The sequence below is a fragment of the Bombus impatiens genome, unplaced genomic scaffold, assembly GCF_000188095.3.
Source record: "Bombus impatiens unplaced genomic scaffold, BIMP_2.2 scf_0044, whole genome shotgun sequence".
Taxonomy (NCBI): Eukaryota; Metazoa; Arthropoda; class Insecta; order Hymenoptera; family Apidae; genus Bombus; species Bombus impatiens.
The window spans coordinates 1200333-1212356 of NT_176463.1; the positions used below are offsets into that span (position 1 = coordinate 1200333).

At 28.2% G+C, this 12024-nt stretch overlaps 2 protein-coding genes across 4 annotated transcripts; one reads left to right on the forward strand and one right to left on the reverse strand.

The window, feature by feature from the left end:
- The first annotated feature begins 636 nt into the window (after positions 1-636).
- LOC100741530 (transmembrane protein 39A) lies at positions 637-2938 on the forward strand. Of its 3 annotated transcripts, none has more exons than XM_012390862.3 (7): positions 637-1209; positions 1306-1445; positions 1521-1619; positions 1745-1851; positions 1942-2194; positions 2373-2559; positions 2667-2938. In XM_012390862.3, the coding sequence occupies exons 1-7, from the start codon at positions 886-888 to the stop codon at positions 2919-2921; spliced, it is 1365 nt and encodes a 454-aa protein (XP_012246285.1). In that variant the 5' UTR covers positions 637-885; the 3' UTR covers positions 2922-2938. The 3 variants fall into 3 exon arrangements, with proteins under 3 accessions (XP_012246285.1, XP_003485235.1, XP_012246281.1); XM_003485187.4 differs by having other exon boundaries at positions 641-1209; positions 2352-2559; XM_012390858.3 differs by having other exon boundaries at positions 641-1209; positions 1748-1851; positions 2352-2559.
- A 4705-nt stretch (positions 2939-7643) lies between these two features.
- On the reverse strand, positions 7644-10167 carry LOC105681307 (chymotrypsin-1-like). Its single transcript, XM_024370533.2, has 6 exons — positions 9748-10167; positions 9500-9541; positions 9262-9409; positions 8430-8679; positions 8119-8259; positions 7644-7892 (listed from the first exon to the last, which is right to left on the reverse strand). Exons 1-6 carry the CDS (start codon positions 9791-9793, stop codon positions 7671-7673), a joined length of 849 nt encoding a protein of 282 aa, XP_024226301.2. The 5' UTR covers positions 9794-10167; the 3' UTR covers positions 7644-7670.
- Between the last annotated feature and the right edge of the window lie 1857 nt (positions 10168-12024).

Sequence of the window (12024 nt, forward strand, 5' to 3'; positions counted from 1 at the left end):
ATACAATTTATGTGTGTGTCTGTTACAACAGGAAAAAAGCAAGGAAAGAGCAAGAAAAGTAATACAAAAATTTCAGGAAGTATATTAGTTTGATCTCATTAATAGGACGTATTGGAATTATATTATTCATATATGTAATTTAATATCATGTACCTTAAAAGTAGAATAAGTTAACTAGACATACATGGTTAGACATGCAACTAGAAGTATGAAAAAATTAAATCTTTCAATACACATGTTCAGTATTGAATAATACAAAAATTCTTTTATTCAACTATCCAATTTTAATAATTTTATTTATATAAATGCTAAGATGTTAATAATTCCCTTTCTGATATTTATAATTATATATTTTATATTATGTACTTTATAAATCATTTACTTTGCGTATAGAGTACGCTACGTATTACCATATCATTTTGCACTTCAGAAATCCTATTTTGTGGGGTCCAAGAAATCTAAGTTTGTGCTTGTGAATCTTGTGGCTTGTGTTCTAGTGTATATGTATGTTGTATGCAAAACAAAAAAATAAACATTTTGTAACTAATTTCGAGTATATGAGAGGTCGCTGATTAAATTAATTTTGATGTATCTCTTTTATCATTAAAACTAGTATATTGTTAAATTTTGCTAAATAAAAGTATTCAAAAACATATAAACAACTTAATAGATAAAATATTCGCATTTATATATATATTTTAATGCTATACGTCTTGTAGTTTGAACAAAGATATAAATGAAAATGACAGTTCCCTGACGCCATTAAATTTAATTATGTTACCTTAAAATTTATTTCAAAAGTGATTTATTAAGCTAAAAATATGTAAGAACCATAATAAATTAAAATAACTTTAAAAAATGAACTAGAATGTAAAATCAAACACTATGCCTGGTGGAAGACGTAATGCTGCTAGTAGAAATGGACAGAGTAAATCCCAAGCTAACTTCTCTGTATCTTCAAATATTGGTATACGAAGTAATAGTGGAGAAAGAACAGCTGGAAATGGTGCAGATGATAAAAAGTCAGAACTTTGTGGAATGAAAGCATTAGTACCAAAACATGTACCTATACCAGTTGTACCTGTGGATGGTCATTTAACTTTTGAAGCGTTGTCTTTAGTTGTGTCAATTATTGCAGCTTCTTTACAAATGCTTAATTTGTATAGAACTGTTTGGTGGTTACCTCATTCTTATAATAATTATAGTATGGTATGTGCATTAGAATATTTTATCATTATTTTAAGTCATCTATTCTGTATTATAATTTATCTTTTTTTATAAAAACATGTGACTTCAATTTTTCAGAATTTCTACTTAATAGATCCTTATTTGCTTGTATTTATTATAATTATGGTTGCAAGGCAATTTATTTATTCTTTATTGCATCGAGTTATTGATGTTTCATCACCAGTTCGTTGGTTACCTACTGCTCAAAAAATGATGAGGTATATTTTGCTATAAATTATACTTATATATAATGTAAAATTTATATTTAGGATAATTTAAATATTATGTTTCAGGATAACTTTACTAATCATTGTGATGAATATATTATGCTGGTGTCTTTACCATATGGCTGAACGACATAACTCAATGAAGATTTTTTACTTATGTTATCCGTCTGTATTACTTTATTAAATTGTAGTTATTGATCCTCGTGTGATATATTGATATGTTATATATGTATATCATTTATCATACATCATATGTATATCAAGTGTTTATTGTATGTACTTTGTTTCAGAAGTTTATCTGTATATTTTGTAATGTTTGGTATAAGTGCAGCACCTTTCTTTGATATATCAACACCTTTATATGGTAAAGATGAAAAGAAAACAAAGTTTCTGATGGGTATAAAACTTATATTTATACTAATAATGATGATTATTATTATATTAACAAAGTGTTAAATTTATAAATTTAATCTTCTTTTTTGTGTAGACAAACCTTTACATAATTGTTCATTAAATGCATCAGCAATTAGAGCAGAAGTTTCAACATTAAGGTCCGATTTCAATCGGCGTTTGAAACGAGCTTTGTTTGCATCTTCTAGTAGTGCTTATGTATGTGGTATTGCACCCATTATATTTGTACCTCAACATCTACATTTTAATATTTCATGGGTTGTGCAACATGTTATTATGTTTTGGCTGGAAAGAATAAGTGCTCACTTTTCACATGCTTATCCTGTCAGGTATGTATTTATATAATTATATTGTGTAACAATTTATGTTGTGTCAATCTTATAAATTCTTTAGTAGTACGTGCTGTATTGTTCTAAGATTGTATAATGTGAATGTTGTATTAAAAAATTCATTTGCAGAAATTTGATGAATACAATAATTATTTAGGTACTGTGATGTTTTACATAGAGCGGCATTACACCTAGGTCGATGGGTTAAAATTGAAAATCGCAATAGTCATACTTATGCCCAAGTGTGGAATGATTCTATTTTGTGGCCTCATGGTTCAGTTGTGAGACATAATAAAGAAATCTATCGTTCCGAAGGCTTCTGTACTGTAGCAGAACCAGGAAATTCAAATCATTACAGATTTTATGTACGTGATCAATATTAACTTATTTTGTTATAAATTTTATTTTCATCATACATATGAGTATACTGCAAAAATAACTAATAATAATAAATTATGATTATTTTGCACAGGCTTTATTTAGTAATCCTACAATGTTACTTTGTTCAATATTGGGCTTGCAACTTCTTCTTGTTTGTGCACAATTACTTATTTTACTACGCACAACTGATTGGTATCAAGTGTTATCAATAACATTGCTTCTTGTGATCAACTATTATACTTTATTTAAAGTTACTAGAGACTATCTTATTTGTTGGAAAGTATATCATGCAGAACAAATAATACAAGAAAAGTCGCAAATGATTGCAAATTCTACTGTTCAATAAATGATTATTGAACAAATTGTCGGTGTTATTCTGTTTGCCCTTTCGAAACGACTATATTAACTTCATTTTATAATTTATCGGTCTTACAAAATCATTTCCTTAAACTAAATTTTATCACAAATAGAAAAAAGGGTAATAAAAAATGCAAATAAGGAAATAATTAAATTAGAACGTGACCACTATATCGTGATTTTGCCTTTGGATCAGTGGAAATCTGAAAAAAAATGTGGCGCAAGATTGACCTTCAAGATTAAATTGCAATTTCACATTAGTATATTAATTATTTAATTGTTTATGCCAGGAAAACTTACTCGTTTTATTTACTACGTTTGTTATTTTGTTTCAAAAACATAGTTTGTTACAATATTTTTGAACTGTATACTTGTTTTTTACTATGAGCAACTAAATAATTTCCTATATGGAATAACGAGATACATCGAATCATACATAAAGAATTGTAATTCTATTTAAAAAAGTTGCAGTTTACCTTTTTATATCTTTTACGTGTCCACCTGCAAACAAACTAATAATATCAGATCTCTTTCTCGACGCCACTGAGCTTTTGCTTGAAAGATTTTTTTGCTTTATTCTATTTATGGTGAGCTACTTTTGCTAACGAATAATTTTCTCCTTTTTTCATTAATATCTCGTTGTTTACATTCTATGTGAATGTGAAATGTAAGCATTGTAAATAATATCAATGCAAGAGCTAATGGAACTTCATCATCATTTTTCAAGAGAACGGTGGAGTAGTGATTTATCAACAGTTTGAGACTTCTGTTCCTCGTGAGCAGTTTTATACGATGCAACAATAAAGAATTTAACTTAGAATTTTAAGGTCAACGTCAATTTTGTGGTAAATTTTTTCAATAGATCTCTGTGGATCTAGAGGTGCAGAAGTACGCTATAATGACATAATGTAAATATATACATTCGTTTGTAAATATACAGCTGTTCTGTTGATAAATGGATTGGTTTTAGTTTTATTAAATAAGTTTTATTAATAATAATTTTATTAAACCGTTATACCTAGAAACATGAAATTTTTTTTTATGACGTAGACATAAGATAATAAAGGATTTTTGGAAATATCCACCCTAAAGAGATACAAAGGGCGACAAATTTTTTTTCAAGAGATAGCCACATTTCGCGTATCACTACAGTTAAAGATGTGGAATTCGGCATATGAACTCATTAAAAATAAACAAACACGTTTGAGTATTTTTCGAAATTCAATTTCAGAATTCAAATGAATTGCAATATTCGTTTATCAATTAAGTACAAGCCTGTTAAAAAATTATTTGCAACTGTAACAGTGTAACAGGACAAATAAAAGATGCAAAAAAATAAGGGAAATATCTATAACAAAATGAAGCTGACAAGGATAGCTTATCACAGTAGACTTATTATATTTTATGGGTTTTACCAAATCATTGCATATTATAAAATGATCTTTACGATACCTGTAGTCATCTGAAGCTAACGCGGGCATAGCCGCGGGATAGTACGTCATGAAATAATATACGCGTTAGAATAATAAAAAACTATACAAGATGTTCCATTAAGTTTGTTATACGCAATTGTTTCTTAAGCTTTCCTATCTATATGTATATGGCTTCGAAATTTCAAGGTGTTTTTTTAAGTAGAATTATATATTTTCATTTAAGTAGGCATGTAATCTGTCACAAGACAAATTCATTGATCTATAATATGTTGGTCTTTCAATAACACAATAAAATAATGAAACAATTACATCATTTTTCACATAATGTTGAGATATGTTAGAATAATTTTTGATTAATGTGACACATTTACAATAAGTTGCATAGATCAGCATTTTTATTCATATTTTTGATAAAGAATTTGTAACATTCTTTTTGCTTTTTCTCTTTATGAAAGACACATTTTTTATCACTTTATTATTGAGATTTACAAAATTTGGTACCTTATCTTATTATCTAATGCGAACAAATTCATTGTGTAAGGAATCTATATATGTACATGACATATATATAATTGCAGTCGCACATGTTTTAGATAAATTGTATGTGGAAAGACCACTTAACATTACTGATAAGACAATTTTCAATTTTTTCAATGAGAAAGATCTTTCTTGATATAAAGTAGACAAACAATCATGGTGTTATACCTACATATATAAGAACAAAATCAGAATATAGGATAGTATGATTTTTATTTGTTATCACGATGAATTTCATTTGGAAAATACTTTTATGCTTTGTATTTACTTTTTTTGGCACGAAACTTTTTTTATATGTGATATTAAATTGCTTAAAAAATGTTTTTCTTATATATAAAATAGTGGTTTACAGCTATCATATCTCGTTATTCACTAGTTATTATAAACTATATGATAATACATTATACGTTTTATAAACTATAAGGAAGATAGAAAATTTAAACGCATCATTCTTTAATATGTGAATTGCAATACATAAATATAAAATGTCTTATGTAATTTATATATTTGTAATTATTAGAAGATACTAAAAATATATTTTAATATATTTGTCTTAAAATTTAGGTGTAGTTAAGAGTGAAGGGTATAGATTATTGACTGGTTATGTATCTGGAGTAAATGGTATACCTCCAATAAACGTGACAAACTATGTGAACGACGTAATTCTTGAGAATCCTTCTCTATCAAATGCTTTTCAGTGTGTCCGCCTTGTTATGAACCGGATATACCAAAACCGTGTTACTATAATTTTGCAATTGAACGTTATCATAATTAAAAATTTTATAAATATTAGAAGCTTATCAAGAATTCAAATTTTCTTCATTTAATCATTTAACATCTTTTCTTAGCATAATCGCGTTACTATCAGGATTTTTGAATAAAATATATTTTTTATCTCTTAGAAGACTTAAATACTTGTACTATACCATATCTTTCTTTTGTAAAGCATCTCTCTGTGATCTTTGTTTTCTTAATGTTATTTGATTTACGTCGATTGTCAGATCGTGTATTAGCCGATGGCGTGTCACGTATGGTTTTAACTGTGAATAGAATGATGCCAGGACCAAGTATACAAGTTTGCTTGGGGAGGATACTATGACGATGCATTGGTATGGTGTATTGTAGAATGGCTATCAATATTACGATGGTGTACGTACTTGTCCAGTACGCAATGTCCAATTGTAACTAGTTCTACATTTAGGTATTTTTATAAATGATTTTAAAACATATACACTTTTAAATATATATACAAAATAATGGGAATTCATAGAACGATAGAAATTATGTCCCTTCGGACGGAATTTTCGGTAGCCTTGTCATACGCACTCCAAAGAAACAAGACCCTAATAGACAATATTTCGAGATTGATTTCATGTTAAGTCATGTAATTGTTATTAACGATTGGGTGCACGAATTATATACAGAATGATTTACAGATCGCGGAACTGATATTGTCGGACAGTTACTTGATGCTGTATTAATTAATGGGAAGCGGTAATTTACAGTAAGTATATTCGTTTAACGATAGGTTGAGTCAAAAATTAAAAACGTTGAGTCGAATAAGATTTGATTAAACAATTTTTTTATTCTTGCCTCTCCAGACTTTACAACTGGAAACGATTGTTCTATAAATTATTTTATATTTACGACATATGTAGCAGAATGGTAATGATATTACTACAATTACTCCCTTAGAAGTAATTACTGTAGAAGTAAGTAGACATCATTGTTTCCGATTAGTTATTTCTTTTATACATAGTTATGAGTATGGGTCAATCACTGGGACTTTATTCATTAACGTCAGAAAATTCGTCAATTACAATTGTAGATTACCTGAAACAACTTGATAAGGAGGAAACAATAAAGAAAAATTTGGATGCTCCAGGCAAAGATACTATTGTTGTTCCGGATAATGGATGTGTTATAATTCGATTCAGCACAAACAATATGTATGCTGTGAGTTTAGCTGGTCCATATTTTTCCCAACATAAAACATTTTGAGGATCACTTCATAAAATTATCGAAATATTTTAGATTTGTATAAGGAATTACAAGTTAGATATTTAAATCTGTGCAAAATTTTCTAAAAGCAGTGTTTATAAATATTTGAATATTTTACAATGTTGAAATTAACAGTTTATATAATAACAATAATTTATTGATCAATATTTTTTATTGTCAAGGATATTGGTTATTCCACTGTTATTTCATTTATCAGCAAGCAATTAGTATGGAGATTGTTCTCAATATTGGAGAACAAGAAGATTTACTGTACCTCGACTTTTCCCGAAATACGGTAATTTCAAACCTCCCATTGAAAAAAGGCTGAAACTGAAGTAGAATTAGACTACGAAGTGGATGTCTTAGTAGGTCAATTAGACAACTTCTTCTATGACCTTCTGTTAAGATATTGTAAAAATATAGTTTCCGATGATTTTTTGCTTCTACTTAATTTCGGTTAATTTTATTAAAGTAAATTAGGTAAATAATTTCACTAGTATCAGATTATAATTTTAATAATAGTTATCACGTTATTTGTTAATTTACTGATATTCGCGAATAAATTTCCGTTACCTTCACTTTGTGGGTGGTCGAAAAAATATGTGTTTTAATGGTATTATACAACTTACGTCAGTTATAATTTATATCGTCAATTTGTATATCAATTATCTTCCTTCCATCTTTATTTTTCAACTTAATAGGTATCTACTGATTATTCTAATTTAAAGTTAATAAAAAACTTAATACTCTTACGACAAAACTCTTTACTACTGTAAAGAGAAGACGATTGTAAGCGATGTAAGCAGCAATATAGACCACATATTTGAATTTACTTGAGATCCTATACCATGGTAATTACTTGTAATATTATTTATCCACTGTTCGTAAGGAAACACTCTGGTGTACACGCTGAGGTAGTCACATGGTCGACCATAAGAAACGATCCCCACTTGTATACCATTAAAAACCAAAGGACTACCAGGGTCACCCTAAGGCAAGCAATATCGACATAAATTTCAATGACTTCATAACAGAGTTATATTAAATTAAAATTTATCATTGTTACGCGAAATTAGAGTTACTACAAATTGGTATTACCAAAAATACAACTATTAGAAACGAAACAAAACTCTATCTTATTGATACATTTTTAGCAATGAACTTGATCAAACGTTATAGTCAAATGAACTATAAAACTAAATTCAATGCACTCACTGAACAAGCTTCTTGATTCCGTTTTGCACTCGTGCATATATTATTTTTTGTTGCCATCCAATCGTACATTTGGCACATTTCCTGCGACACTATAGTTACATTTAGCGCTTGCAATACGTTAGACATACCGCCTGATCCACTCTGCAATGAAAATTTGTTGAAAAAAAAGTTCCATCGAACATTTTTATCTAATTATATAATAAATGCAACATATAAATAATCCTTGCAACCAATTTTAAAAATATTCTACAAATTTGTAATTTAAAATATATTTATCGATTTCAATAATTTTAATTTATAAAACCACTTACGTTTAATTTTCCCCAACCGGTTACCACAGCGTTTGTTTCTTGAGGTACGTAATATACCCTTGCGAGTGGAATCGGCTGAATTTTGTCGTTATATTTAATGTATCCATTTACGAGTATTAAGCCGATATCATTATGGATCAGGTATTCGTCGTAAAATTCGTGCCAAATCAATTTGTTGACTGTGTGAACAATACCAGGTTGGGATAAATAATTGGTTCCAACAATAACCGTCATTTGTGATGGTACTTTCCTATAAAGTTATATAATATACAATAATGAGAAATAAAGAAATTATTGGCAAAATGACAAATATGTTTATAAAAAAGTACAGTTTATGAAGTAAGAACCTATCTTTTATTGTTTTATTTTCTGATGTTTGAAATTTCATGGTTCGAAGTTATTTTTGGTGGTTTCTCAACAATGAAAGGGACTACTTAGATTTAATAGACTGTATCTAAGGTAAATATTAAATTGTGTAAGAAATAGCGTTATCAATATCATTGATAGATACATTTTTAGTAGCTTTGATATTATAAATTGAAATTTCGTTTAATTCATAATGACAGTTTGCCTGGTAATATCGTCTTAACTTCAATAAGACCTTAATGCAACATCAATTGCATTTTTAAGATGACAATATATATCGTATATTTCATCATGTATATCGTATTTATTTATATTTCTCAACTTTGATCTTTTACTATATCTCTATAATGTGCTCTCCTGTGCAATACGAAAATTTTGCATGATATTCTAATACAAAGAATACAAAGAATGTTTTGTTTAAGATGTTTATGTAAATTTTCTTTCTACTAATAAATACTTTTCTTACTTATAAATACAGCGTGCGGCGGTAAGGATGACATAAGGGTTAATAATTGATGCTCCGCATATATGTGAACCTCTAATTCTGATTGACGCTTGGTAAGGATATTTACCGTCTTCAACTTCATTACCGCCCACTAAACGTGGAACCGAGCCTTAAATAATAAATACACTGTATAGTATAGTATAGTAACATTCATTAAATAAGTGCAATATTAATAATCATGAAGTAAGAGGATATTTACCGTCTTCAGCTTCATTATCGCCCACTATACGTGGAACCGAGCCTTAGATAATAAATACACTGTGTAGTATAGTATACTAACTTTTATTAAATAAGCGCAATATTAATAATCATGAAGTAAGAGCTTTATCACAATCACAAAATTTTGTTATTTCATTAAACGGATCTATGGTGAACTGTTTCTATACTTTGCAGCTTTAAAGCGCCGAATAAAAAATTAACTTTTTAAAATTAGGGAAACAAACTTACCACTAACAATGGAAGTGATAATTAAAAAGACAGCCAATATGTACATAATGCTAGAAATTGAAATCTATCCAATTTTTGTTAACTTGTACGTACTTATATCTACATTGAATTTATTCGCTTTAATGATTAAGTTGAGTAGAATGATAAAAATGTATGTTACTCATACGCTCATAAATAATCTCATTTTGCTAACACCTATGGTCATAATCTAGATACACATAGATAGGCCAGATAAAAAAAATTGAAGCGTGAAAATTAAAAGAAAATATTAAGAAATTAAGGTCGTTGTACATTTAAAAATATTTTTGTAACGCAGGATATAGGAACGTGTTATGTTATAAACAAAGTGAGTAAATATTTATAAACAAAAGTAACTTTCTTTATTTCTTTTATTGAATGTTTAAAGACTGTATATGTGAAGTATAGAACGCGATAAGACTGATTAAAATGAGATAAAAATTGATTTCGGAAATAAAGATTAAATTTATATATAGATATTGGAATAAAAAAGACTGTAGTAGAAGGTAATTGAAATTATCTTTTATTTATTTTATATTTGAAATCGTATTTGTCATAAGTCAAAGTTTTCCTTGAATTTAATAAAAAATTAGCAATCATATGTGTATCATTGTTATCTCGAAGATAAAACTCATATGCATATACAGGGTGGTTGGTAACTGGTGGTATAAGCAGAAAGGGGGTGATTCTACGCGAAAAAAGAAGGCGAAAATATAGAATAAAAATTTTTCGTTTGAGGCTTTGTTTTCGAGAAAATCGACTTTGAATTTTCGCTCGGTACGCGTGCACTTTATCACTTTTCGTTATAACGGATCGTTGTCTCGATGGAAAAATTTGAAAAAAGAAAAAAAATAAAAAAGAAACTTTTATTAAAAATAGTGTTTTACACGATTCATTTAAAATTACGACGTAACTTACAACTGAAAAAATGTTTTACGTTTTAAGTATTAAATGTTTTAAATGTTTTAAACACTTACAAATACTTCCATATGCATATGCAAATCATACTTTATGATATCTATAATATTTATGAGCGAAAATCCATTCGTTCGAGCAAAAAGATGATATATTAAAAATAAGAGATATAAAATATCTTGACGTCTCTTGGAAGTAAAAGAACATTCTTTGCCACAAATGATAAAATACTTATAACGATGGATAAAGCGATGATTTGTAAAAATAAAACCGAAGATTTTATGTGCGATAAGTTTCCCAATGTTTAATCAATGTTTACGAACCACTCCGATAACATCAAAATTTTTATATCAACTACTTGGCTATATGTAATGAAATATATCGACGTGCAAATTAAACATAAAAAAAGTTATAGTTTTGATAATCGTTTCTACACCCATCTAATTGATCCTTATTACTACAAATAATATTTTGTATTGTACGTAATAGTGGATTATCTAAGGGTGTGAGAATTTTATTTCTCAAGTTTGTCAAACGAATTAATTTCACTCGTTTGTCTTCCTCTATTTTTAAAATACTTAGTGAAATATAATCTTCTTCTTTAAAGACGTAAAATATGGTCTTCGCTAAATGGGTAGATATGTATGTTCACGTAAGACTAAATTCCTCAGTCATCAGAAGTCCTCAATCATGTAATAATCCCACCAGATGATCTATTTTGAAAGCGTAATAATTAAAATATTAGCTATATCGTAGATCGGTAGAGTGATATGTATTTTTCCAAATTGTAATTACGTGTTTTCAAATCACACAAAAAAAACTGATATCATGTAGTCAAAGAGACAGTACGTAAGTGTTATACGAAAAGGTATTAATCTTATCAAATAATTAATCCAAATTTCATTGAGAGAAAGGTTTAAATACTGATATTATATAAACTCATAATTTCACAGTCCAGTGCGTAAGAATTACGATCTCATAATGAATCTTTTGCGGGGAACTTCTTTGCTCTTTGTTCTTATTCTTACCGGTAGGAATCTCTCTTCTTTTGAAATAATTCATTATCGTTCAATAACACGCAAGCAGCAATTATACATCCGGTAGATATTAGAACTGTTTTACGTTATTTGCTTCCGAAACTAACAAAATTTACATTACATTATCGTTAGTGTTATTGAATATTGAATTCTTTCAACTCCATATGTGTAGTGTGTTAGTTTTTTAACAATATTATAGTTCAAAAACTGTCACAAAAATGGAATAGTGTTTATAATACATGATAATGTATTCTTTCGTAGTGGAGCTTAATTATATTTTTTATGTAATTATGTACTACATAATTTG

Excerpts from the sequence above, each read along its gene's own strand:
- LOC105681307 (XM_024370533.2), bottom strand. The coding sequence starts at position 9,793 with ATGTACATATTGGCTGTCTTTTTAATTATCACTTCCATTGTTAGTG. Across the intron at positions 8,680-9,261 it reads GCCGCACGCTGTATTTATAA|GAAAGTACCATCACAAATGA; the intron begins GTAAGAAAAGTA and ends ATAACTTTATAG. Across the intron at positions 8,260-8,429 it reads CCGGTTGGGGAAAATTAAAC|AGTGGATCAGGCGGTATGTC; the intron begins GTAAGTGGTTTT and ends TTTTCATTGCAG.
- LOC100741530 (XM_003485187.4), top strand. The coding sequence starts at position 886 with ATGCCTGGTGGAAGACGTAATGCTGCTAGTAGAAATGGACAGAGTAAA. Across the intron at positions 2,195-2,351 it reads TCACATGCTTATCCTGTCAG|GTACTGTGATGTTTTACATA; the intron begins GTATGTATTTAT and ends ATAATTATTTAG. Across the intron at positions 2,560-2,666 it reads CAAATCATTACAGATTTTAT|GCTTTATTTAGTAATCCTAC; the intron begins GTACGTGATCAA and ends TATTTTGCACAG.